General features: G+C 37.3%; 3 protein-coding genes across 3 annotated transcripts; 1 reads left to right on the top strand and 2 right to left on the bottom strand.

The window, feature by feature from the left end:
- Positions 1-5109: 5109 nt before the first annotated feature.
- LOC107768066 (akuammiline synthase 1-like) lies at positions 5110-6855 on the bottom strand. Its single transcript, XM_016587178.2, has one exon. It carries the CDS (start codon positions 6659-6661, stop codon positions 5348-5350), a length of 1314 nt encoding a protein of 437 aa, XP_016442664.1. The 5' UTR covers positions 6662-6855; the 3' UTR covers positions 5110-5347.
- Positions 6856-20095: 13240 nt separating this feature from the next.
- On the top strand, positions 20096-23354 carry LOC107768063 (bZIP transcription factor 17-like). The gene is made up of 2 exons (XM_016587176.2): positions 20096-22259; positions 22684-23354. Exons 1-2 carry the CDS (start codon positions 20258-20260, stop codon positions 23118-23120), a joined length of 2439 nt encoding a protein of 812 aa, XP_016442662.2. The 5' UTR covers positions 20096-20257; the 3' UTR covers positions 23121-23354.
- Positions 23355-23874: 520 nt separating this feature from the next.
- LOC107768065 (cytochrome P450 CYP94D108-like) lies at positions 23875-26282 on the bottom strand. Its single transcript, XM_016587177.2, has 2 exons — positions 25713-26282; positions 23875-25131 (listed from the first exon to the last, which is right to left on the bottom strand). The coding sequence occupies exons 1-2, from the start codon at positions 26169-26171 to the stop codon at positions 24076-24078; spliced, it is 1515 nt and encodes a 504-aa protein (XP_016442663.2). The 5' UTR covers positions 26172-26282; the 3' UTR covers positions 23875-24075.
- Positions 26283-26545: the final 263 nt, after the last annotated feature.

Here is a 26545-nt window from a genome sequence, read left to right as displayed (position 1 = left end):
CAAAGCATAAACTCTGAATCTTCCCAAAACCTGAACATGCACCGGTAAAGCCGAATATAGCACGCTTCCCTCAAGTTATTTGCTGAATTACCCCTGATATTTCCTTTTCTTAGTCATAAATAATCCGTCAATGCACCGATAACCAGAAACCGCACAAGCAGACAACCACGCGATCCAATCGTAAATGATGGGGCTCCCCCACTTAGCTTTAAGCTACCATCACATAATGCAGATCCCACAACGATTCCTCCTTCTCAGTTACCATGATCTCACACTGTTAACCCGCCAAACCTCTTGAAGTCTTTTGTTAAGCTATTCATGAACATTCTGGATCATCAGTCACAGTCACACACTCGATCTCATATTGGGTAGCTAGTAGTATTCTTTGCAGAAGCTTTATAAACATCATGCAACCGCTAACCCGCTCACAGGAGATAATCCACCTATGGAAATTCCTTACCGACGCCTTCCAACGGCACTACACTAGGTACAACTACCACTTAATCGGTAAATTCTCCTGAGCCCATGCTCGCCCACCAGCTGTATAAGTCTGCTTCTTTCCTATTGACATCAACTAAAAGTACAACAATACCTTCAAACTCAAGTCATATTGCACCTGAAACGATAATCAGATCTTCACACCCCTCTTCATTTCAAACAAACTCCTTTCTTCCATATTCAATCTTTCTTCGTACAGTAACCATCACTCCAAATAAAATATGTAGGCCAAATCACCTTCCATCACAATTCCCAAACTGTTCTACACTCTCCCGAAGCACGTGACTATCCTACCACAGAATATATATGTTACTCTGCCACTCACACTCTGGTCAAACCATCTCTTTTAGGCAATTTTTCGACCTCTGTTGTTCATACTTGACTGGCTAGTGATTCAACTACCGCATGACACTTCCTGCTATGCCCTCCCTCATATTTTGCTGCCCAACTGCTACCTTATACCAACTCCCTATCTGTAGCACCGGATCTAATGAATTGCCATCAACTCTAAACCTCCTAGAAGATCACCTTTTCCGAGCCATCAACATTAGAATTACTAACTCGATTTTAAACCGTTGCACACCGTTATCTCTGACAACCGCCCATCAGGCACCATTTCACAACACCCTGCTCTGAAGGCAAAACCCAAGAAGACAGTACCACTAGCAAACCTTAATGTGTTCAAACAAGGACGACAACACTGCATCACAATGAAAATTCCACCACGCTCGAAATTACCAAGTCTCGTTACTCCATCAACTAACAACTGAACATCCATAGTCCGATTGCCTTTTCTTTGTTGGAATTAAATGTTGAACCTCTAAATCATGCACTGAAAAATCCTCATTTCGAGTCATCCACTGCCTCGACACATAACCAAGCACCTTACCATTACACCAACATTGTGCGATAACAACGCATAGACATCGTAGCAATCCGTGCACCGTCTCAAAACCATAGAAAATACGGATACTGAGGTCGTAGAGAGGTTAACTCGTGAATATATTCAGGCTACAAGCGATATAACGCACGATTCTGCCGAGGTCGTTCGGCCCGATCCGGAATAATGTGCACACTGTCGAGGGTCGAGCGGCACTAACCATAGAAGCATTTATATACTGCCTAGGCGTTCGGCCCAATCCACAAGAAAAGGGAAGGAAGTACCGAATTACGAGACACGTTCTTACAACACCGTACGTGAGTACAAAATGGATATAATCTTTACCGTTTCTCAAATAACTCGCCCACAATTCAAAGTGTTAAGGCTTGGTCTAGTATACATGTATTTATATCTAAATCAATTTCATTTATAACTTCGAATAATTAAGCCAGCAACACGAGTTCAAATGATTCAAATATTACAGGTCAAGATCCTAAGTCTACCCGGACATAAATATGTTGTAGCTACGTACGGACTCTCGTCACCTCGTGCGTACATAGCACCCACAACTAGTTGCACATAACAATAAATATCACCTAGGGGTAGTTTCCCCCTCACAAGGTTAGGCAGGAGACTTACCTCGCTCCGAAGTTCCAAAACTAGCTCCACGACCTCTCTAACACCTCAATCCAAGGCTCATCGATCCAAAACTATTCAAACAATGTACAAACCAATCAAAAGATACTCTAATACTCATAATTAATCAATTTAAACAATTCACAACTCCGCTCGAAAAGTCTATAAAATCAACCCTCGGGCCCACGTGCCCGGATTCCAAACATTTTCGAAGATAAACTTTACCCATAACGCCACAAACTGAAATATATAACTTATTCCAAATTCCATGTCTAATTTCGGGGTCAAATCCAAAAATGCCGATTTCTAGGTTTTTCCTACCAAAATCCCAAATTTTTACTAATTCCCATGTAAAAATCCGTACATAATCCAAGTATTTAACTCACAATAGGTGTAAATCACCCTATCCAAGTGAAAATGAAAGAAAGTGGGCAAAAATCCCGTTCTTAAAACAACACTGCCCCAGCGACCTTTTCGCACTTGCGGAACAGTAGCCGCTTCTGCGGCTTCGCTTCTACGGAAACTTCCTTGTAGATGCAGCTTCCCCCAAGGCCAGCACTTTCTGCTTCTGCGGTCAACCAACCGCTTCTGCGGCACCGCATTTGCGGTCTGCCCTTCGCATCTGTGGAGGCCATTAAGCCGCCCAACCGCTTCTGCGGTCAGGTCCCCTCTTCTGTGGGCGCGCATCTGCGCGAACTAACCCGCTTCTGCGGACCAGGCTCATCACCCCTGCTTCCGCTTCTGGGACCCTCCAAGCGCAGGTGCGAGTCCACACCTGCAGAATTCTTACCGCATCTGCGCTCCACAGTCCCCAGTCCATTTCTTCCCATTTGCGCAACACCTCCCACACCTGCGATAAAAGCTCCGCAGGTGCGGTTACACCAACAGAACCCAGCCTTCAGCAATCTCACAACTTCAACTTTTGATCCGTTAACCAACCGAAATCAACCCTCTCCCCCCCTCCCGGGACCTAGACCAAATATACCAACCAGTCTTAAAATACAATACAAACTTAGTCGAGCCTTCAAATCACATCAAACAGTGCTAAAATCACGGATCGCACCCCAATTCAACTTTAATGAACTTTAGAACTTCAAACTTCTACATTCGACACCGAAACCTAACAAATCAAGTCCGATTGACCTCAAAATTTACACATAAGTCATAATTGACATTACGGACCTACTCCAACTTCCGGAATCAGAATCCGACCCCGATATCAAAAAGTTCACTCCCGGTCAAACTTCCCAAAAACCATTCAATTTTCAACTTTCGCCAATTGACGCCGAAATAACCTACGGACCTCCAAATCAACATCCGGATATGCTCCTAAAACCAATATCATCTTTCGAACCTATTGGAACTATAAAATCCTGATTCCTAGGTCGTTTACTTATAAATCAAACCTTAGTCAATTCTTCCAACTTAAAGCTTTCAAAATTAGAATTTTCTTTCCAAATCAATCCCGAACTTCCCGAAATTTAATTCTGACCACACGTACGAGTCATAATACCTGAAGAGAAGCTACTCAAGGCCTCAAACTACTGAACGACGAGCTAGAGCTCAAAACGACCGGTCGGGTCGTTACAGCAGGGATATTGGAAGGACGGATAGAAGAAGGGTATATGCTAAAAACCCATGTATGAGGGTGAGCAGAAGGATACTTATCTTCAAAATCTTTGATACTGTCTAGACTTTTTGGGATGATGGTGCTCACCGTAGGAGGAGCAACATCATCAGCTTTACCTTTGTTCTTTGAAGAACTAGGGTTTCTAGAAGAAGAGGTTATTTTTTATCGGAATGAATATTTTTCTCTCAAAGAAGAAAGTTAAACAAAAGGTTAAAGACAAAGTATGAGTTGAGTAAAGAAAGTTTGAGAAAATTTAGAGTATTATGAAGTGTAAATGAAGGAGGTTGATGCGTATAAGTAAAGGTATATGCGGCTAAAATTATGACCATAATTACCTCGATAACTTTGCAAAAGTGATGCTAAATCATAGGATGCCGCATGTTCGGGGCATTAAATGCAGAGAGACGTACATCTAATCAACCGTCAGAAACTTTTCAGAGGGGGTCAGTGAATTTTTCGCCAAAAAAATTATTTCTACCAACTTTCCGGTGACACAAATTTATGCCATCGGAAAGCAAGGGGACTATCTGTATAGGGTAAAATATATTTATATTAAATGATCGCATGAGGAAGTGACACGTGGAATCGAAGACAGAAGATAGTTGAATCTGGAGGTAACGATCCCGTCTGTTACCAAAGAGAATGATATTCATAAAGATGAAACAAATGCGTGCCACCCGATAGCATTTAATGAGGAATATTCTACAATATTAAGTACACGGCCCGTTACAAGGAGTATGGCATTCACTGCATGTCGTTACATATTCTTCAATGGCCCTCATAATTGTCATTTAAGAAGGACTTGATCGTAGGACCTTGTTCCCTAGGTGCACCTATAAATAGTGAGCTCTGTTATCATTGTAACACACGAATTTTCTGACAAACATACGCTACACTCTGTTCAAAGCTCAATATAATTTTATCTTCTTATTCACTGATATCGTTATTATTGTTCCCGGAAGCCCTACTCCCGAAATTACAATTTCTTATGTTTTATCTCCATCTCAAGGCTAAGTATTACATTTTTTTTCTCTAATTCATCTATTATTTTAGGATCAAATTAGTTCACTTGTCTATAAATCACGTATAAATTTAACTGTACCGTTTTACGGGTAAACAGGGATCAAGCAAATCAAGCGGGTGCAGCTGATGTTCTGCAGCATTTGATCACCTTGGATCAGATCATGTCGAATCTAATTATACGTACATTTTATATTAGTGCTTGTGAGAAGATACTCCTTCTGATATTATGGGATAACGAAGCTAGCTAGACTGTGATTATTAGTAGAACCATGTCATTAGTTTTTTTATTGTGAATCAATTTTGGGAAAATACTCTCCACATCATTTCATGACTTGAGGTCCTAGGCTAGGAGCAGGAGAACTTTGCTTTGCAATTAAAGTTGAAGGAAACCGCTTGCTAAACCTCTGTTACTATCATTTCTTTTTCTGCTTTTGTGATAGATAAGCTTTATTCCAACCACAAGTAGATAAGCTTTATTCCACTATGGTACAATAAATTTTCAAACCACAAGTAGATAAGCTTTATTCCACTATGGTACAATAAAAAGAACGTCGCGAGTCGCGACCATTCCGAATCTATTACATGAATCGTTCATATTCATCTTGCTTTATTCGTCACAGACAACACAGAAGAGATAACAACTGAAGTTGATGTAAACAGTAAACTTGCTGAAAAGCTCTTCAATTTTTGTCAAATTCAAATGCTAGCAACTTAAGCTCATGCTCAAAAACTTCCGTTTCTGTGTCCTTCAAACGTACCCATGCGTCTATTCCACCACCATCTTTTGAATCCATCAAGAAAATAACATTTTTGTGACGTTCAATTGGACTAACCCACGAAGGTTTTCCCCAACCAAAATCAATATCATAAAATTGGTAGCCACACCAGCTATTAAGATATATATCTACCTCTCGACGCCTAAATGCTCTCGTGAGCTCCATGCTGTCGTAGGGAATGGCAAAAATCGCCTCATCTCGTTCTTGTTTATCCTTATATTTGGGAATGAATTCTAATAAACCTTTTCTTATACAAGAGACCAAGGTAGGCAAGTCACAACAGTCATTCTCACCTTTACAGGCTACGCTGACTGCAACGACATTTCCTACACAATGTTTTGGCATTGGAGGGACGAACCGCTTTCTCATGTTTACATTTTGAATCAAGTATGACGACCTTCTCCCAATCGGCCCTGATGAAGTAGCAGCCATGACACATTTCCATATCACAGCTGAAACAACTTCAACGCGTGTGGGCACCGGCACTACATTGCTGATGGCTTTAGCCTTGAGCGATGCAATAGTAGAAGCATCAAAGAAAAAGATTTTACTAATATGTTGGTTATTATCACATGAGACTTTTTGTGATTCAAGCAATGTAGGCAAAACTTGAGGATTAGGGGGTGGCAAGAATTTTGCAGCAGCAACAAATTCTGGAACTGCACATTTGGTGCCAACTCGAGTAGTGATTGCCCAAGCATCGATCAGGGTGCACGAGGAGGCACGATCAACAATCTTGTGAGAAACACGCGTACTAATAGCCATGCTCCCACATTCAAAAATGGTGACTTGAACGAGTAATGGAACTGTACTATAGGACAATAATGAGTTGTCTTTAACAGTAGGAAGGAAATGTATATCCACATCGGGTTGTCTAAGAACGTCTTCCAACTGATAATTATGAGCAAAAGCCTCGTAAAAAGGCACCCCATCGTCGTTGCATTCAATTGAGTTGTTCTTGATTCGACCAGCAAAAGGGTAAAAGCGAGCAAGAGTTTCAGACAAAGATTTCTTCAATACAAGTAATCTTGATAAATTAGCTGCCCTTGCTTCGTCGCCAACATACAGGGGAGGAGGAGGATAAAATAGAGCTAAGGGAACAGATGTAGGTGGTGCCATCTGATCTAAATAAGAGAATTCGAAGCATCTAAGGTGATTGGGAGTGGGAGAAAGAGGTCTAATTAACTCCATAGAAACTATCTCTATCTTTCTTTCCATGGCTAATTAACTTTGGTTTAAATTTCTGGCTTAGATCTCAGGCAATTATATATGCCACATTTGTGTTTATTCTGCTTATAATATATAGTGATGTAATTTGGGATTTCCATCTATTATCAACTTGTGTCATCGAGAGATGGGTACCATGCATGTGAGGTTTTACTTCTTATATAGTACTCCTTGTATTTTAAGTAAGAAACTCAAACTGTATATCATGTGGTATGGGTTGTTAAAGTTTGTTTTTGAAGGAACTCGGCTGAATTTTCGCTCAAAAGTCGTGCTTATTACACTACTGAAACAAAATACACCTTACTTCAAAAAATGACACATATTTTTAAGTTTTATATTGTACATATTTTGAAGTACCAGTAAAAGCATCAGCTGACAACCCCTATTTCAAAATATATTTTCTTATAACTACTGTTTCTAAAAGTTATGAAGTTAAATATAGTTGGTCAAGTTACCCATTTCGTTTGAAGTTAACAAGAAAAACTTACTGCAAAAACTAAGAATATTTTTATTCTAGAGCCTCGTAGCTTTTGAGACTATTCACAATTTAGTTTTTTAATTTCTCTTTTTTAATCTTTGAGTTAAATTTTAGATCTAGGTTTTTAGAGTTTGTTAGTTGTTTGGATTGGGTGTTGCTCCAATTGATTGAAAATAACAAGAGGAGTTCAAAACTTAAATGTGAAGTGATTTGCAGTAGATATGAGCTAGATTTGAGTTGAATTTCAGAAGAAATTCAAGGAAGAAGACGAAATTAGTTTTTGTATAATAGTGTATAATATTATATAATAGTGTATATGGGTGTATAAATACCTCTTATACACCTTTATACAAGCACTTGTAGACGAACTTCTTTCACGATTTTCAGTTGCAATTCTTGTTCAAAACCAATTCAAATCTTCATTAAATGACTTCAAATTTTATATACAACCTCCTTATACTATTTCTAACAAGTCTAACTAATTTCCAACTCCAAATTTCTTATAAGACCACATTTGAAATTTAAACCCATTTATTTAAGCTTGTTCAACAATGGTGGACCTGTTTAAATCTTCATTAAATGAATTCAAATTTTCTATACAACCTCCTTATACTATTTCTAACAAGTCTAAACAACATCCACTCCAAATTTTTCATAAAGGCAAATTTAAAATTTAAACCCACTTAGTTAAGCTTGTTCAATAATGGTGGATTATCTTAAAAATCTAATTTTTACCATCCAAACGGATTTGATTTGTTGAACTAATGTTTGAGTCACAATTACTAATTGAAAGATTAGATTAAAAGCTTGATTCTTTTTTTTAAAAAATTAAATAGTAATTTCGAGAACCTATTTAGAGTTGAATGTTGAATCTTAGCCTATTATTTTTGAGTTACAACTTTGCAATATTAAATATGGGCTACTTAGTTGCAATATATGGGTGTGAGTTGTATTTATGTGTAATTCTCCCTTTTATTTTTAAGATTGTTTACCAAGAGATGAGGGAAAAAAAACTATTGAAGTACAATGCATCTTTACATTAGTGCATTAATTTGCTTCTCTGCTACTGAAACTGAATTAATAGCACTTCGGCTGGGCCTTTAGCTAAAGACTTTAGCCTCTGGCCGCTTCACATTGAAACTGATTCACAAGTAATGTGTATCGTGATTGAACATGATAATGAACTTTACTTACCTATTATTTTTAACTGCAGGTCACTGATGTTGGAACTGGATCGCGTGGAGGTTAGACATGTATATTTTTAATGTTATAGCAGATGCCTTGGCTAAGCATGAGATGAACCTCACACCCTCGGATGGACGACAACCATTACATTCCTTATATTAGTTATCTCCCCCTCCCTTTGCTTTATCGGCTTTCAATAAGGACTGTTCTGAAGACTTGAACGCTCAAACAGTTTTGGCTTGTAATAACTATAGTTGTTACGTTACTTAATTTCTAGTATAATTTTCCTTATTAGCAAAAATAATGTTATTTTAAAGAGTTGTTACAACATTATCTGTTTTTTTTTCCCGTGGTCACATTGAAAAATACTACGTAAACTATTTAAAATTGTTCGTAAGCTTTATTGTTTGAATTTGTCATGAGTAAAAAGTAAAAACTCATGTGATCACAGCTTCCCGTACTATCAAATCTCTGTTGAGTTTTTTCTTTAAAGGGTGTGAATGGGATATGAAAGAGACACCTTTCGGATTGCACCTCTCCATATCACTCTTCTTTTGTCTATAAAATTAGATGCCTGGCTCCAAATTTTATACATGGAAAATCTGAAAACTTCTCCCCTCTTTTCTATATTATTGCATTGTTTTTCCAAATAAATATTATGTCAAGTGTGATTTGCTCAGTTTGTTGAGTTCGCTGAAGTTCTGTAATTTCGATTGCCAGTATTACAGAATAATTTTTCCGTTCTATCCTGGGAGGAAGTAATCCATAACCTTGGGCAACAATGAGGGGATTAAATTCCTTAAGGACACACATGCAACTTGTGAGCTCGTAATTATTTTACGATTTGTTTATTGAACTAACGTTTCTTTTTCCTCTAATTTTCTGATTTTAAACACAGATTACTAACAATCTTAAGGAATTTAATTATCCCAATTTTTAGGGAAATTACCTGTTATACGAAGAGAAAAGTTGAGAAGCAAACAGAAATCAAAATTCTTTTTGTTGGCTAATTGGTTTTTGACCGACTATAAAAATTTATGCAACTCAAAAGGCACTGCTCTTTAAGAAATGGTGTAATTAGTGGAATGCACCGTATCACAAGACTTATTTGACTTCCACGCAAATTGGTGGAGCGTTTCATTACATTCGCAGAGAGTTATTAATAGTTTACAAGTTCTTTCCCATAGAAGAATGAAATTTTTTTTTTCCAAAGGCTGGTAGAAAGTTTGAGGAGGGAAATATGTCGGAGACAGAGGAATAGTCTCGGCAATAATGATGTTACACTTGAAAGTCGACGTTAATTAAACGCGAAACGAGAGTGACACATATTGTGGCATTACCAATTAAGATCAAGAAATTGGGAAGCATTGCAGTGATAAATTATGTGGAAGATTATTTTCAAGATTGTAAGATATAAATTAGGCTTACATTGATACTTGAAAGTATTCTTGAGATCATGAATGTAATATATGTAAAGATAAACATCTATATATATTTGATTAGAGAAAGAGGTCAAACTGTTTAAAGTGTTATAATGGTTTGGTTGGAAGACCATTTGGAAAGGGAATTAAAATTCTCATGATTTTCTACATCCGTTATGGAGACTAAAATCTTCGTGATTTTCTACTCATGTTTCAAGATAAAAGATTTTTTACTCGTTCCTTGAGATTAAAGTCTTCGTGACTTTCTACTCATTTGTCGGAAAAGTGTAAGTGACTTTATGCTCTCTTTGGAGATTAAAATCTTAGTGATTTTCTACTCTAATTTATTATTCGATTTGAAGATTAAAAACTTCACCGTTTATTAATTCTAAATGTGTCAGATTGGTTTGAAGATTAAAAACTTCATCATTTATTAATCGTGGCACAAACAACAGTTCATGTTGTTGGCTCTATTAAGTAATGGGGGTAGCAAATATGAATCTTCTTTTGAATAAATATATTTGGAATGTGATATTATTCATCAAACGACGACCCCTTAGTCACCACAATCTAATGGAATTGCAAAAAGAAAGAATAAAATATTAAAGGAGATGATGAATACCGTGTTGATAAGTTTTGGCTTACCCCAGAACTTATGGGGGGGAAAATTATTCTTACAGCTAATCGAATACTCAGTCGAGTTCCCCATAGCAAGACGCAATCCATTCCATATGAAAATAGTATGGAAGAAAGCCCAATTTTCATATTTTAAAGTGTGGGGGTGCTTAGCTAAAGTGCAAGTTTCTAAACCTAAAAGGGTAAAGATCGGACCAAAAATTATTGATTATGTTTTCATAGGATATGCAACAAATACTAAGGCATATCATTTTCTGGTTCATAAATCAGAAAATCCCGACGTTCATATTAATACGGTAATCGGATCAGATAATACTGCATTCTTTGAGAATATTTATCTGTATAAAAAGGAATGTGAGTCGTCTAGTGAAATATCTAAGCGACCTCGGGAAGAAGCAATGGAAGTACACCTAATGAGGTGAATCCAAGATGTAGTAAACGTCAAAGGACAACTACTTCCATTGGATCAGATTTTTTGATATTCTTGTTAGAAAATGAGCCTCAAACTTTAAAGAAGTTATGTCTTCCTCGGAAGCACAACTGTGAAAAGAGATAGTCAATAGTGAGATAGAATCCATATAAGTAACCATACTTGAGAATTGGTTGATTTTCCTCCAGAAAATAAACCTATGGATTCTAAGTGGATTTTCAAAAGAAAAATGAAGCCGATGGTGCTATTGACAAATATATGTCAAGGTTAGTTGTCAAAGGGTTTAGACAACGAGAAAATATTGATTACTTTGATACTTAGTCGCTGGTAACGAGAATTACATCTATTGGGGTGTTAATAGCACTAGCCATTGTGTGTGGCCTTAAAATCCATCAGATGGATGTGAAGACAACATTCTTAAATGGAGATTTGGAGGAAGAAATTTATATGGAACAACCTGACGGGTTTGTGATTCCCCAAAAAGAGAAGAAGGTGTGTCGACTTGTTAAGTCGCTTTACGGATTGAAACAAGTATCCAAAATAATGGCATGCAAAATTTGACTAGAAAATGTTGTCAAATGGTTTCAAACTAGTGTATTTACATTAAGAATACTCTAAATTATGTAGTCATTATTTTTTTATATATGGAATATATATTGATAGAAAAGGCACATGAAACATATGAAATGTGGGGGCATTAGGTTATACATAACAAAAGCTAATGTTAGAAGTGATATATATATTATTTAGAAGAACTAGATGATATGATTCTTCGAACCCCACAAATCCTTAATGATATTGATATGGTAGTCGGTGAATTCATTACTTGTTCAGTTTTAGTGATGACTAGTGATGAAACTATAAATTCGAAAGTTGTTTACCTGCCTTTACAGAACTAATTTGTTCTCTTGAACATCTATAATGTTTAGCTCTTTTATGAAATGTGTCACCTGGAAGGCTGCGACTTTTCATGAAAAGTGCGTTTGTATGTTTTGTATAAATATGACCGTACATGAACGAACGTATTAATACGCTGGTCTATAATGAGGTGAACCAACCGATGAACATGACCAAAATCCATTGCAAGTTAGATTTGTTTCATGAATAAAGGTGCTATAATTTGCATATCATATAGACGTATGAATAAATATCATAAAAATGCTTGAAAATGGCGGAGTGATTGCGAAATGTGTTAGATATTAAAAGGTTATGGCCACAACCGATGCCAATCATTCCAGTTGTTGTTATAATATACTATTGCTACATTAAGTGTAGTCAATAATCTGATATGCAATAGAAAGTCGAGATGTATTAGTTTACGACATAAGAAAGTTCGCATTGAACTGTCAAGACAATGAAACGAGTGTTGAGATATTTAAAATATACTCAAAATTATGCTTTGCACTACAATAAATATCCTACAGTAATGAAGGAATACAGTGATGCAAATTAGATCATCGGTTCGACTATTTTTAAATCCACAAGTGGATATATTTTCAGAGACGGTGGAGGAACAATATCTTGGAAATTATCCAGATAAACGGTTATTGCCGCTCTATAATGGAGGCTGATTTTATAGCCTTAGACAAGGCCGGTGAAGAAGTTGAATGGCTCCTAAAATTTTCTTAAAGATATTTTATTTTGGCCCAAATCGTTGGCATATATTGCAATAGTCAAGTAGCAATAGGAAGGGCTAGGAGCATTATGTATAACGGAAAATCTCGTCATATACGACGAAGGCATAAACCCGTTAGAAAACTATTCTCTAGGGGAATTATCATAATTGACTATGTGAAGTTAAGCGATAATATGTCGGATCTACTTATAAAAGGCCTAACTAGAGAGGTAGTTGAGAGATCATCGAGGGGAATGAGACTATGGCCGAGGACAAGTCATTGTGGCGGTAACTCTTCCTAGAAGACTGGAGATCCCAAGATCTAGGTTCAAGGAGCTCAAACAAAGTGAATAATGACAGTTCAACATTGTCAAATAAAATTTTTTTGTAGTTCATTCTCGTGATGAGACAATGTTCAATACCAAGGATAAAGTATTAAGGCTTTTTAATGGTTTCTAAGTTTGATACAGGGTATATAAAATAGTGTATCTACAGGATAACACGTTTAGAAATCACCTATGTAAGTGTGAAGTGTAAGCCGCTTCAAGGAGAATTTTATAAGGCCAGTTCTCTACGCACTTATGAACCAGGTGGTGTTCATGGCTGAAATGAACATAACAATGAGAACTAAAGATGGTTAAGGGTTGATTGTGTGACTTATGGTTATCTAGGTATACACCAAAGTTCGACGGTTCAAAGATATCAAATCTACCGATTGACCGAGTATATCCGACATAAGTTCACTACGGAAAGTTCAAAGGGAAACCTACTTATCCAGATGCGATTAATCCTTACTTGTGAATCACACAGTATTTTCATGCATGATTTTACACATATGTCCATTCCCCATTTATTTGGGGGATTGTTGTATTTTTTTCTTTAAAGGGTGTGAATGAAAAATAGAAGAGGCACCTTTTAGATTGCACCTCTCCATATCACCCTTCCTTTGTCTATAAAATTAGATGCTTGGCCTCGATTTTTATACATAAAAAATCTAAAAACTTCTTCCCTCTTTTTTACATTGTTGCATTATTTTTTCAAATAAATATAGTGTCAAGTGTGATTTGCTCCGTTTGTTGAGTTCGCTGAAGTTCTGTAATTTCGATTGCCAGTATTACAGAATAGTTTTTCCGTTCTATCCTGGGAGGAAGTAATCCATAACCTTAGGCAACAGTGAGGGGATTAAATTTCTTAAGGATACACAAGCAACTTGTGGGCTTGAAATTATTTTACGATTTGTTTATTGAACTAACGTTTCCTTTTTCTCCAATTTTCTAGTTTCAAACACAGATTACCAATAATCTCTGATATGTCTCTAACTTTTATTTGCCAGAAAATTTGTATGTATTTATTTGCTTTCCTTCAAATGAAGGTAATAATCTCCTTGTTGACTTCCAACAAATATTTATATTCTTCAATAATAGCCCTAAGACGGTAAAATTGTACGTTTTCCTCTCTAATAAGCTTGACAGCAAGTAGGCAATCCGTTTCCACTTCGAATTTAGTATAATTTGGTATTTCTTTTACGAGTTTTAGACTTGACGTAGGTTTCATTTTAATTGGTTTTATTCGAATATATAGAGGTTTTCTTAGCGTAATCTATAATATGTTTGATTTTGAGTGAGTTTTCAAATACAATGACACGGTTAACTGTTCTGGAAACATCTAATCCAAATACTCTACAATCTGTGTAATTTGTAAAAGCCAAAAAAATAAATACTCCGTATAATATATCTTAAAAATAATTCCTTAAAAGAAAATCAAGGGCGTGTAATCCAATTTTAATTCTCTCTATCATCTCAGTTTTTTCTCTATCCTTATTCTTTTAAACACCCCACCCACCCACCTAACCCACCCCTTCTCTCTCTCATTGATCAATTGTCGAAAATTGAAAAGCTGCAGACATGGCTGGCCCGATTTTGGCCGATCCACCGCCGTCTGCAGAGGCGAATTCCACCGGTGAACTCGACGGTCTTCCAATTCCACCGCTTGACCCTACCTATTTTGCCCAACACATGACCGCAGCAGATCAAGGAAAAATTGACAGGTTTCCAATGGAATTACCGGAAGATGATGACTTCATGCTTGATGACCTCGATTTCAATTTATCCTTCGATGATATCTTCCTTAACAACGGTGATGCCGTTCTCAACCCTGATTTCCTGGCCGATTATCTCGAGTCGGATACAGATCGAGTTGACCCGAGTTGTTATGGTCTACATGGGAATCAACTTATCGGGAATTTTGATAAATCTTCTGGAGAGGAACCTCCGGATTCAAAATTTGTTCCAGTTGACCTGAATTGCTTTGGTCAACATGGGAGTCAATTGGTTGGGGATTTCGACGATTCTTCTAGATATTTCAAGTTGACGTCAGCGAAATTCTGTAATTTTTCCAGAAATCAAGCAGTTGGAGGCGTTATGGTTATGGATACCTCATCGCTAGAGCTTCGACAGAGCTCAAGTGGCTCAGATATTTTGAATGTGACGTCGTCCCACCAGGCTTCGGGAGCGGCATTCTTCACCCTCTTATTTTTTTCCCAACCGCGGAGGAACGTCTTCTCTTTGTTTGTTTGTTCTCTGGCCGGGGACTCCGAGAAGAAGCACTCGCACCAGAACCAGGCCCGGAGACAACTGTATGTGTAAAAGCCTCCCGCAGCAGCCCCGCCGCATCAGTAGGATTAGCCAAAACATCCTCCTCGGGGATGATAATTAAGCCCTAGGTAGACCGGAATTCAATAGGAGAGAAGGAAGGGTCAAACAACTTCCTTATATAAAAGGGTAAAAACAAGATGAGTTTGATTTACCAAGATTTTGGACCTTCCACCCATATTTAAGGGATAGTTCTTTCCACATGTGGGTTTTGTGCGTAGTAACGTCCAAAATTATATGGACCCATTTGTCCAAGCCTTCAACCCTATGTGGAAACCATCGAGTTGCTGAAATAAGTAAAAGAAGAACGGTCAATAACGATGTGGAATGATCTTTAACGGAAGAAAAAACAAATGGTAGACTTACGAGTGCGGTTCCATAATTCCAGAAAGGCTGGATCCATGGCCGGGATTATGTCACTGGTGATGACTGAAACGTCTAGCTTTGTTGTATACTTAGAAAACATAAGCCACACAATCAATCCTTAACCATCTATGGTTCTCACGATTGTGTTCATTTCAGCCATGAACACCGCCTGGTTTCATGAGTGCTTAGAGAATGGGCCTTTACTTTCATTCCCCTTGAATCGGCTTACACTTCACACTCACGTAGGTGATTTCTAAATGTGTAATACTATAGACACACTATCGGGTCATTTTCTGCCAGACTTAGCAAATCATTAAAAAACTTTAAGCTTTATTGACTCATCAAAAAGCCTTAATACTTTACCATAATTTCTGAATATTGTCTTTATCACGAGAATAGGTTAAGTTATTTGACAATGTTGAACCGTCATTCATAACTTTATTTGATCTCTTTGAACCTAGCTCTTGGGATCTCCAGTCTGCTAGGTAGAGTTACCGCCATGATGACTTGTCCTAGGCCTTAACCACATTCCATTCGATAATCTTTCAATTGCCTCTCTATATAGTCCTTTTGTAAGTGGATCAGATACATTATCTCTCGACTTCACATAGTCAATTGTGATAATACCACTAGATGGTAGTTGTCTAATGGTATTGTGTCTCTGTCGTGTGTGACGAGATATTCTGTTATACATAACGCTCCATTCCCTATCTATTGTCGCTTGATTATCACAATGTATACATATAGGTGCCAAAGGTTTGGGCCAAAATGGAATATATTCCAAAAAAATTTGGATCCATTCAGCTTCTTCACCAACCTTGTCTAAAGCTATGAATTCAGATTTCATTGTAGAATGGGCGATGCGCGTTTGTTTGGATAATTTCCAAGACACTGATCCACCACCAATTGTGAAAATATATCCACTCATGGATTTAACTTCAGATGATCCGGTGATCCAGTTTGCATCATATCCCTAAATCATGGAGGAATATTTGTTATAATGCAAAGGATAGTCTTGCGTATGTTTTAGATACCCCAAAACTCATTTCATTGCCATCCAATATATTTGATTGGGATTGCTTGTAAACCGACTCAGTTTGCTAATAGCACATACTATATCTGGTCATGTATAATTCATGATATACATCGAACTTTCAAATATTCTTGCATAGTCCAGTTGTGAGTCACTTTCACCTTCATTCTTTTGAAGTACATAACTCACATCAATTGGAGTCTTGGCAATCTTGAAATACAAATACTTGAAATTGTCAAGTATGTTTTTCAATGTAGTGACTGTGATAATGCTAGACCTTGTGGAGTCTTATGAATTCTGATTCCTAAGATCACATCAGCAACTCCTAAGTCTTTCATGTCGAATTTGCTAGCTAGTATGCGCTTAGTAGCATTTATATCTGCCATATCTTTACTCATTATCAACATGTCATCAACATATAAAAAAATAATGACTTCATGACCTAGAGTGTTTTTAATGTAAACACATTTATCACACTCGTTGATTTTAAAACTATTTGCCAATATTGTTTGGTCAAATTTAGCATGCCATTATTTAGGTGCTTGTTTAAGTCCATAAAACGACTTAACATTCTTGCTTAGATTCAACACATATTTGATATTTTGATTTATTAAACTCGAATTTAGGCAATACTTCTAAATTAATTAACTTCCGCAAGGTTTTATAATTGACATATCCTAAACGAATATAAATCATTTGACTCCAATAATTAAGAGGAAGCTAAAATTTTATTAATACTACCAACAACCATTACATTGAATTTGAATAGGCCCTCTGTGAGGTAGCCCTTTCCAACATACATATCATTCTTGCTTACAATAACTTTGTTAAATCCAATTACACATTTGAATCCATTCTTAATAAGTAAAGAAGTTGAAACTAAATTTTTCCTAATTGTAGGAACATGAAGAACGTTGTTGAACGTTAACACCTTGCCGGAAGTCATCTTCAGGAATATCTTCCTATAACCCTCAATCTTACATGTTGCAATATTTTTCCATGGAAAGCTCTTCTTCGGGACCAACAGTAGAGTAAGTCGCAAATGCTTCTTTGACAGCACAAACACGAGTGGCTCCAGAGTCAATCCACCACTCCTTCGGATTTTCAACTAAGTTGCATTCTGAAAGCATTGTACACAGATCATCAATGTCACCATTCTTCTCCACTATGTTGGCATGTCCCTTTTTCTTGTCCTTTTTAGGGAGATGACAGTCAGGGGTTTTGTGACCAGCTTTTTCACAATTGTAGCAGTTGCCCTTGAATTTTTTCTTGTTCTGCTCCTTAGTCTGTCCAGAAGACCTCTTCAACTTCTTACTTTTTGGAGTAGTCTCCTCAACGATATTAGCTCCCATAATCGTTGAATTTCCACGAGACTTCTTTTCGGTTGTTTTATTATCTTCCTCAATCTTGAGACGAAACACAAGATCTTCCAACTTTATTTTTTTGCGCTTGTGCTTTAGATAATTTTTGAAATCTCTCCATGAAGGAGGCAACTTTTCAATCATTGAATCCACTTGAAATACTTCATTCACTACCATACCTTTAGTAATAAGGTCGTGAAAAATAAGTTGAAGCTCTTGAACTTGGGTTCCAACGGTTTTGCTATCTATCATTTTATAGTCTAGAAACTTGGCAACCACGAACTTTTTTAAGCACGCATCTTTAGTCTTATACTTCTTCTCAAGTGTATCCCATAATTCTTTCGAAATATTTATAGCACTGTAGACATTGTACAAGTCATCCTCCAAAGCACTTAGGGTATAGCCTTTGCAAAGAAAATCTGCTTGTTTTCATGCCTCAATAATCATAAACTTCTCATTGTCTGGCGTCGGCGGCAGGCACTGGAGGGTCTTCACTGGTAAAGTTTTGCATACCAAGCGTGGCAAGCCAAAAGAACACCCTTTGCTATCATCCTTTGAAGTTGGCTCTAGAAATTTTTCCTGGTTTTTTGGTCGGTGGCACAACAGTGTCGTTTGACGAGGCTATCGTCGTTGCCGCAATAGTCACAGAAGGATTTTCATTTTCAATTGCCATTTCTTACTGTCAACAACAGAAGAGTTCAATTAATGGCGGAAAATAGAACAGTAAACAATACTGTAATTAATAATAAATAGTATGTTTAATAAACAAAATCTGAAGTTTTTATATACTGTTTCACAAGAAAACGATGAAGTTTTTATGCTCTTCAAATCATTTCTGAATTTTAATACTCTGATGAAGTTTTTATATCTTTAAATCAGAAATAGAAAAATTCAGAAGGAGTAGAAAACTACAAAGGTTTCAATCTCCAAAACAGAATATAGATTACAGTATAAATAATTTTCTTAAGATTGTTAGTCAAACTGTAATACTATAATACAATGAAACAGTACTATATTTCTGTAACAAAAATTAGAAACAGAAAATCAGAAGTAAAGCCGAATCTCAAAATAATCAAATATAATCTGAAATATAAATTTTGGAATGAAATCAAACCGACTGAATGCACAGTGTATTCTTAAGAAAATTATTCCCCTCAAGTACCCAAGGTGTTGGAATATTAAATTACCTCCCAGGGTAGAACGATTTAACTCACCAGAGTATCGGTACCCAAAACGCTGGTGAACGGCGAACCACTTAATGGTTATAAATCACACTGGAATTTACTTGTGCAGAAGAAGGAGAAGAAGTTCAGAAAATTTTCGTAAGGAAAGATTTTGGGATCAAGGCATATTTATAGACATTTTCTGGCACTGTTTCTGAAAAGTTTGCAACCTTTCAGAAACAACCATGGCTGTTGGAATAGGCGAGAATGTTCAAAATATTCCGAAAAAATAATCCATAAAAGAAACGAACCGGGTCGCGTTGCGCACGGGTCCTAGGTTCTTGTGGGTTGACTTTTCGTTAAATAAATAAATTAATTAATTAAATAACCAAAGCCGAAGCCGAAGCCATTTAACACCAAGGTAGTTTGTACGCAGATCTTACCCCTACCCTAGGGTAGAGAGACTGTTTCCGATAGATCCTCGGCTCCCTCCCACCAAGAACTCTCTACCTTGCTCTTGGGGTGACTCGAACTCACAACATCTTGGTTGGAAGTGGAGGGTGCTCACTATTAGAGCAACCCACTCTTGTCAACCAAGGGAAACACTTTCTCAAAATAAATACATTCTATTTTTTTTCCACCAACAATGAGGTACACTTGTTATTTCTAAAGCACAAGAGAGCTCACTTTCCCTTTACATTTCTTTCATCCAATTCCCATTCACCAACCTTTAATCCTAACAAAATGAAGATAATAATAGCCTTGTTAACTTCCAATAAATATTTATATTCTTTAATAATAGCTCTAAGAGGGTGAAATTGTGTGTTATCTCTTTTAATGAGCTTGACAGCAAGTAGGCAATCCGTTTCCACTTCCAATTTAGCATATTTTATTTCTTTTACTAGTTTTAGATTTGATGTAGGTTTCATTTTAGTTTGGCTTTTTTTTCTTTTTTTAATATAGAGGTTTTCTTATCGTAATCTATAATATGTTTGACTTTGACATCTAGTTCAAATACAATTTGTGTAAAAAGCCAAAAAACAAATACTCCGTACAATATATCTTTAAAGTAACTTTTTTTTTCCTTAAAAGAAAAGCAAGGGCGTGTACTCCAATTTTAATTCTCTCTATCATCTCAGTTTATTCTCTATGCTTATTCCTTAAACGCCCCTCGACCCCCCCCCCCCCCAAAGCAACCCACCCCTCTCTCTCTCTCTCTCTCTGACCGGGAATTGAAGAACTCCAGACATGGCTGACCCGATTTTGGCCGATCCACCGCCGTCTGCAACGGAGAATCCCACCGGTGAATTCGACGGTCTTCCAATTCCGCCGCTTGACCCTACCTATTTTGCCCAACACATGACCGCAGCAGATCAAGGAAAAATCAACGGGTTTCCAATGGAATTACCGGAAGATGATGAATTCATGCTTGATGACCTCGATTTCGATTTGTCCTTCGATGATATCTTCCTTAATAACGGTGATGCGGTTCTCAGCCCTGATTTCCTGGCCGATTGTCTCGGGTCGGATACGGATCGAGTTGACCCGAGTTGCTATGGTCTACCTGGGAATCAACTGATCGGGAATTTTGACAATTCTTCCGGAGAGGAACCTCCGGGTTCGAAATTTGTTCCAGCTGACCCGAATTGCTTTGGTCAACCTGGGAGTCAATTGGTTGGGGATTTCGACGATTCTTCTAGATATTTCAAGTCGACGTCAGCGGAATTCTGTAATTTTTCCGGAAATCAAGCAGCTGGAGGCGTTATGATTATGGATACATCATCGCCGGAGCTTCGACAGAGCTCAAGCGGCTCAGACGTTTTGAATGCAACGTCGTCGACATCGTCCCACCAGGTTTCTGGCGATGTCTCCGGGTACCTGAACGTGCCATCGCCGGAGTCCAATGGATCCAACCATGAGGGTTCTCGGGAGTCTGGTAATGACAACAAGGGTTTGGGTGATGCAAGGGTTTTGAATTGCCATTCGCCGGAGTCGCAGGGTTCCGGCAACTGTGGTTCAAATGTCTCAGAAGGGCTGAATTATCCATCAGATTCGAACAAATCGGTACATTCTTCTCCTAATTTTGGAAACAATTCAATAAAAAATGGAGTTGTAGAAGAGAAAATCAAATTAGAGGGTGTCAATGCTAATATAAGTAACTGTAGCTCCTTGTTGAAGAGGAAAAAAAGTAGTGAAGATTCTAATAACATAGGCATACACCAAAAATTGACTAATGATGGATTGATTGACAATGTTAATAATGATGAGGATGAAAAGAAGAGAGCTAGATTGATTAGGAATAGGGAAAGTGCTCAACTGTCAAGGCAAAGAAAAAAGCACTATGTTGAGGAATTAGAGGATAAAGTTAGAATAATGCATTCAACAATTCAAGATTTGAATGCTAAGATATCTTATATAATTGCGGAAAATGCTACTCTAAAGACGCAGTTGGGGGGTGCTGGTGTACCTTCGCAGGTGCCACCACCACCCCCTGGGATGTATCCGCATCATCCTGTGATGTATCCGTGGATGCCGTATACACCACCTTATATGGTGAAACCGCAAGGATCACAAGTGCCATTGGTTCCCATTCCTAAGTTGAAACCACAGGGTGCAGCGCCAGCGCCAAAGAGTAGCAAGAAAGTGGAGAAAAATAGGACTGAGGTGAAAACTAAGAAGGTTGCAAGTGTTAGTTTCCTTGGCTTGTTGTTCTTCATGCTGCTATTTGGTGGGTTGGTTCCTTTATTAAATGTGAGATATGGAGGAATGAGGGAACCATTCATGAGTGGAGATTCTTTTGGGAGTGGGTCTTATGAGAAACATTATGGAAGAGTCTTGGCTGTTGACGGGCCTGTGAATGGGACTGGTCATCCTGGAAAATACAGTGGAAAGGATTATAGCTCACATTGTGGTCGAAGAGGTCAGGATGAGAGCGCTCAGCCAAAGGTCAATGGCAGTGACCCTCTAGCTGCATCTTTGTATGTCCCAAGGAATGATAAACTTGTGAAGATTGATGGAAACTTGATAATTCATTCTGTATTGGCAAGTGAAAAAGCCATGGCATCTCATGGAGGTGCTGATAAGAACAATAGAGAGACAGGTCTCGCAGTTCCTGGGGATTTAGCCCCTGCTATCGCAGGAAGCCATCCTCACCTTTATCGAAGTCCGGCAGTGGGACAAAGGGCTCTCGGAACTGGGGAGGAGAATGGGAAGTCAACTGTGCAACAGTGGTTCCTTGAAGGTGTTGCTGGTAAGTGCTAATCAATCTAGACTTACTCTGTTAATTCCTATGTTTGTGATATGACTGAGTGCTTTTAAGGACCTCATATCATTTTACTGATGCATTGCTGATATTTCCCTGTTATTGTGGATGGAAATGTATTTTTCTTGCACATTATACCATAAACAAATCTCCATGGAGTCGAATCTGGCTTTGAGTTGCTTCTCTTTCACATGTTTACTTTGAGGAATTACGAATTCTGAGTTGCTGGGAATGACTATCTTCTTGTTACTGGCCCTTTCTTAATTCTGTTTCTAGCACAGTCCCTTTCTTAATTCTCTATCTGTCCGCACTGTACCTTCCTCTTCATGGCACATGTTCCAATTGAATTGATGGTTTGAAGAAGCCTTCCGCTTTCCAGTCGTTTAATGCTTTTGTGTGTTCATTTGGTCAGGACCTTTGTTGAGTTCAGGCATGTGTACAGAAGTGTTCCAGTTCGACGTGTCATCTTCTGCTCCAGGAGCCGTAGTTCCTGCTACCAATGCGAGGAATTTATCTATGGAAGAAAGGCAGAATGCTACACACGTCCACAAGGTTAGAAATAGAAGGATCCTCAATGGTCCTTCCGTTTCCCTTTCTAGACCCTCCCACAACATTTCTGAAGAACAAACTGGAAAGCAAGAGAACTTAAGTGGAAATAAGTCACTTTCTTCCATGGTTGTATCTGTGCTTGTTGATCCAAGAGAGGCAGGTGATGGTGATGTTGATGGCATGATGGGTCCAAAGTCCCTCTCTCGGATATTCGTCGTTGTGCTGATTGACAGTGTCAAGTATGTCACCTATTCTTGTATGCTTCCATTTAAAGGATCTGTTCCTTTAGTGACTACCTGAGGATGGGAGTATTCATCTAGCAGAAGTATCATGGACAATCAATTTTGTAGATAGCATAAGATCTGATGGTCCTCACAGTTCACTTAGCTTCAACATGTAACATTAACTTTTAAACAGCTATCATACTTATAGAGGGCGATGGTCTTCTTTTTTATGTGATGTTTCTGCAATAATAATTTATCGCTCTTTAATTATCAAAAGAAGAAAAGCAACGCTTCTTTAAGTTCTCTGTAACTGTGGATGTATGCTTTTTGTTTTCCATCTATATTATGTTTGTGCTCCCTAGGTTTACTTTGTTCATATGGTGTGACCGAAATTTCTACTGTCATTGAATGCTTTAGGCGTAAATTCAATACGGTATGTATTTAGGTTTGCGCTATTAATGTTGTATTGATCAAGGTCATATTCTGCCTTCTTTTTTGTGGGAAAAATCGAACTCCCCTATTGATGTTAGATTATGGAGTCTCAATGCTCAACTGTTGACAAGCCGTTGCTAGGTACTAACCAAGGCGTTTGCGTCGTGCTAATTTGGTACAACCTTTTTGAGTAACAATGGTGTCCGAGTTATTTTTTTCACACCTTGACTGTCTTGTTACAAACTTTATCTATTGTCGTCATACATTTCAATGCTTAAATGATTGTTGTTGAGTTAGGTTGCCTACATAATTGATGTATTGCAATCATCGATAAAATGAAACGCAAGGAAGTCACATTTGCGACTTTAAATTAAACCGAAGTATTGTTCAGCACTCTAAATTAAACTTCAGATTGTGATCACATTATATTATTCAAATCAATGATCCACATATATTCTTACCAAAACTTTCCCTTTCTTCCAAAGAAAGCAAATTGCCAAGAAACATGCAGCAAACTTTAATTTAGAATAAGCTACATCACCATCTTTATATACTGTATACTGTACTTGTGACCAAAATCCTAAACCCATAACCCAAAATTAATTATTGGTCATACATCTTTCTTTTACCTTCACAGGCAACCCTCCTTTCATTCTTAGAGTCAAAGATAACACATACTCAGGACATTTTCCATTCTCTAATTGAACATCTAATTCAAACTTTTCTAAAACAGAAGCTGCAATTGACTTCATCTGAATATAAGCCATGTCTTTTCCAAGACACATTCTTGGTCCAGCATGAAACACTGGGAATTTAAATGGACTTTCTTGCTTATAAACTCCATTTTCATCAATCCATCTTTCTGGTTTGTACTCACCACAATCTTTACCCCAAATATTCTCCATTCTTCCCATACTATAAGTTTGGTAACTAAAAAACCAATCTTTACCAATAAAAGTCCCATCTGGTAAAATGTCATCTTTCAAACATGACCTTGTATCAATTGGTACAGGTGGATATAACCTCATTGCTTCTGAAATAGCTGAATGAAGATACTTCATTTCTCTTAATTCGTCGAAATTATAAGTTTCACCAATCTTTTTCCCATTTCTTCGACGAATTTCTTCTAATTCTTCTAATATTTTTTCCTCTATATCTTTCCTTGAAGATAATATCCAAAAGAACCAAGTTAAGGCCGATGATGTCGTGTCTCGACCAGCTAATATGAAACTAATGACTATGTCCCTCAAAAATTTAGCTGAGAATTGACTATCCCCCATGAATCTTGATAACAAGTCTTCATCTTTTTTCTCAGCTCGCTCTTCTATTCTTGAATTTATAATCTTATCCGCGAATTCATGCACAATCTTGATTGATTTTTGTAGCTTCTTTTCTGATCCAATGTTCAAGAATTTCTTGATTTTGTAAAGGAAGGGAATAGCATACATAAATCTACCTGAACTTAGAGTTGTTGCAATTTCGAAAGCTTGCATGAATTCACTTTCAGCTCCACCTAAACAGTTTGGATCAACATTGAATGCAAGCTTGATGATATTATCAAATGCAAATCTTTCTAAGATGTCTTGAATGTCAATAATTCTATCCTTTTTGGCTGCTTCTTCAAGAATTGGAATCAAACGTGTATGTATTTCCACCTGTAATTACAACATAATTAAACAAATAAACTCAGTATTAACATAAATAAAGTGACAAATTCAATATATTATCGTAACACCTATAATCAAGTACGAGTAGTGTTTTACTCCTTTACTATATCAAATATTCTAATTTAAAATTGCCTATACTTCTGACCATTACTTAAAATTGCCTTTTATTGTACTTTAAATTTGAGTTCAGTTAGGTTCAAGGGCAAATTTGAAATAATTTATAATAAGTGTATGAACGGCTTATAGCAATAACGGACGGTAAAATAAGATAATTATTCATATAGCAGTATTTTTTTCCTCCTAAATAAAAGTATCTTTATCTCTAATACTATCAAACTTTGAGTTTTTGTTATGTAATTTCATGGTATAAAAAATATGTTACCCAATCATGTCACTTAATTACAGGTAAATGTTTTCTGATAAGTATTAAGAGTAACCTGATAAAAATGATAACTACTACTATTATATGTTAAACAACATTGACAGTGTAATGAAATCTTTATACGATTAGTATATACTCAAATCCTTTAAACTTTAGAATAAAATGGTTACACTTAATTAAACATTGCCTGTGCAGTTTCCATGACGAAATTCCGAAGAGATCTGGTGCTAAATTCATAACTTGCAGATTTCCTTTGAATTCTCCAAATTTCACCATCAACATTAAATATTCCATCACCCAGAAAATCTTCAAGCCGAGTATAGAAACGGATGCCTTTAGGAAAATTCTCAAAATTCGTTTTGAGCATATGCTCGACGTTTAGTGGATTGGCAGTGATGACGCCGTGAACATTACCGGGACGGTAGAAGACGGCGGTGTTGGTGGCGCAATTGGAGAGTACTTCGGTGGTCCATTCCAGAAAACGGTGACGGTTTAAGAGGAACTCCGGTAAAGCTCCGACGAGTGGGTAGATTTTGAAGCCTGGTTTTTTGGGATTTTTGAGATTTTTAAGGAGAAATAAGAAATAGTAGAAAAAGAGAGACACTAAGATAGTGAAGATAAGTGTTTGAAGTGAGAAAATTTCCATGGCTAGGAATTTGCAAATGGAATGGAAGAGGACGAAAATGATAAGATGTACGTATAAACATGTAAAGTGAAACAAAACATTTTTTTGGTTGTCCACTAGTCTATGCACTCACTATTAAGTACGGTTGTTTAACGTGCGGGCTGGGACGAGCTATACATAAAAAAATTCAGCCTGTCCTTTTAACGTTCCGGGCTGGTTAGCGGGATAAATTAGCGGGCTGTTAGCGGGTTGTACATTTTCAGGGTTTTTTGGTCCGTCCGAATTCGGGCTTAACGGGTTCAGACCGGGACGAACTATATTTTTTTAAAGTAAATTTTATTTTTCTTATTTAATGTTATTGATACTTAAGTGTTTGCAAACTTTTAAGGCTTAGA

Source organism: Nicotiana tabacum, chromosome 24, assembly GCF_000715075.1.
Source record: "Nicotiana tabacum cultivar K326 chromosome 24, ASM71507v2, whole genome shotgun sequence".
In the NCBI taxonomy this organism is placed as follows: domain Eukaryota; kingdom Viridiplantae; phylum Streptophyta; class Magnoliopsida; order Solanales; family Solanaceae; genus Nicotiana; species Nicotiana tabacum.
This window is presented reverse-complemented; position numbering and strand designations above follow the sequence as displayed.

Excerpts from the sequence above, each read along its gene's own strand:
- LOC107768063 (XM_016587176.2), top strand. The coding sequence starts at position 20,258 with ATGGCTGACCCGATTTTGGCCGATCCACCGCCGTCTGCAACGGAGAAT. Across the intron at positions 22,260-22,683 it reads GTTCCTTGAAGGTGTTGCTG|GACCTTTGTTGAGTTCAGGC; the intron begins GTAAGTGCTAAT and ends TCATTTGGTCAG.
- LOC107768065 (XM_016587177.2), bottom strand. The coding sequence starts at position 26,171 with ATGGAAATTTTCTCACTTCAAACACTTATCTTCACTATCTTAGTGTCT. Across the intron at positions 25,132-25,712 it reads TCGTCATGGAAACTGCACAG|GTGGAAATACATACACGTTT; the intron begins GCAATGTTTAAT and ends TTGTAATTACAG.
- LOC107768066 (XM_016587178.2), bottom strand. The coding sequence starts at position 6,661 with ATGGAAAGAAAGATAGAGATAGTTTCTATGGAGTTAATTAGACCTCTT.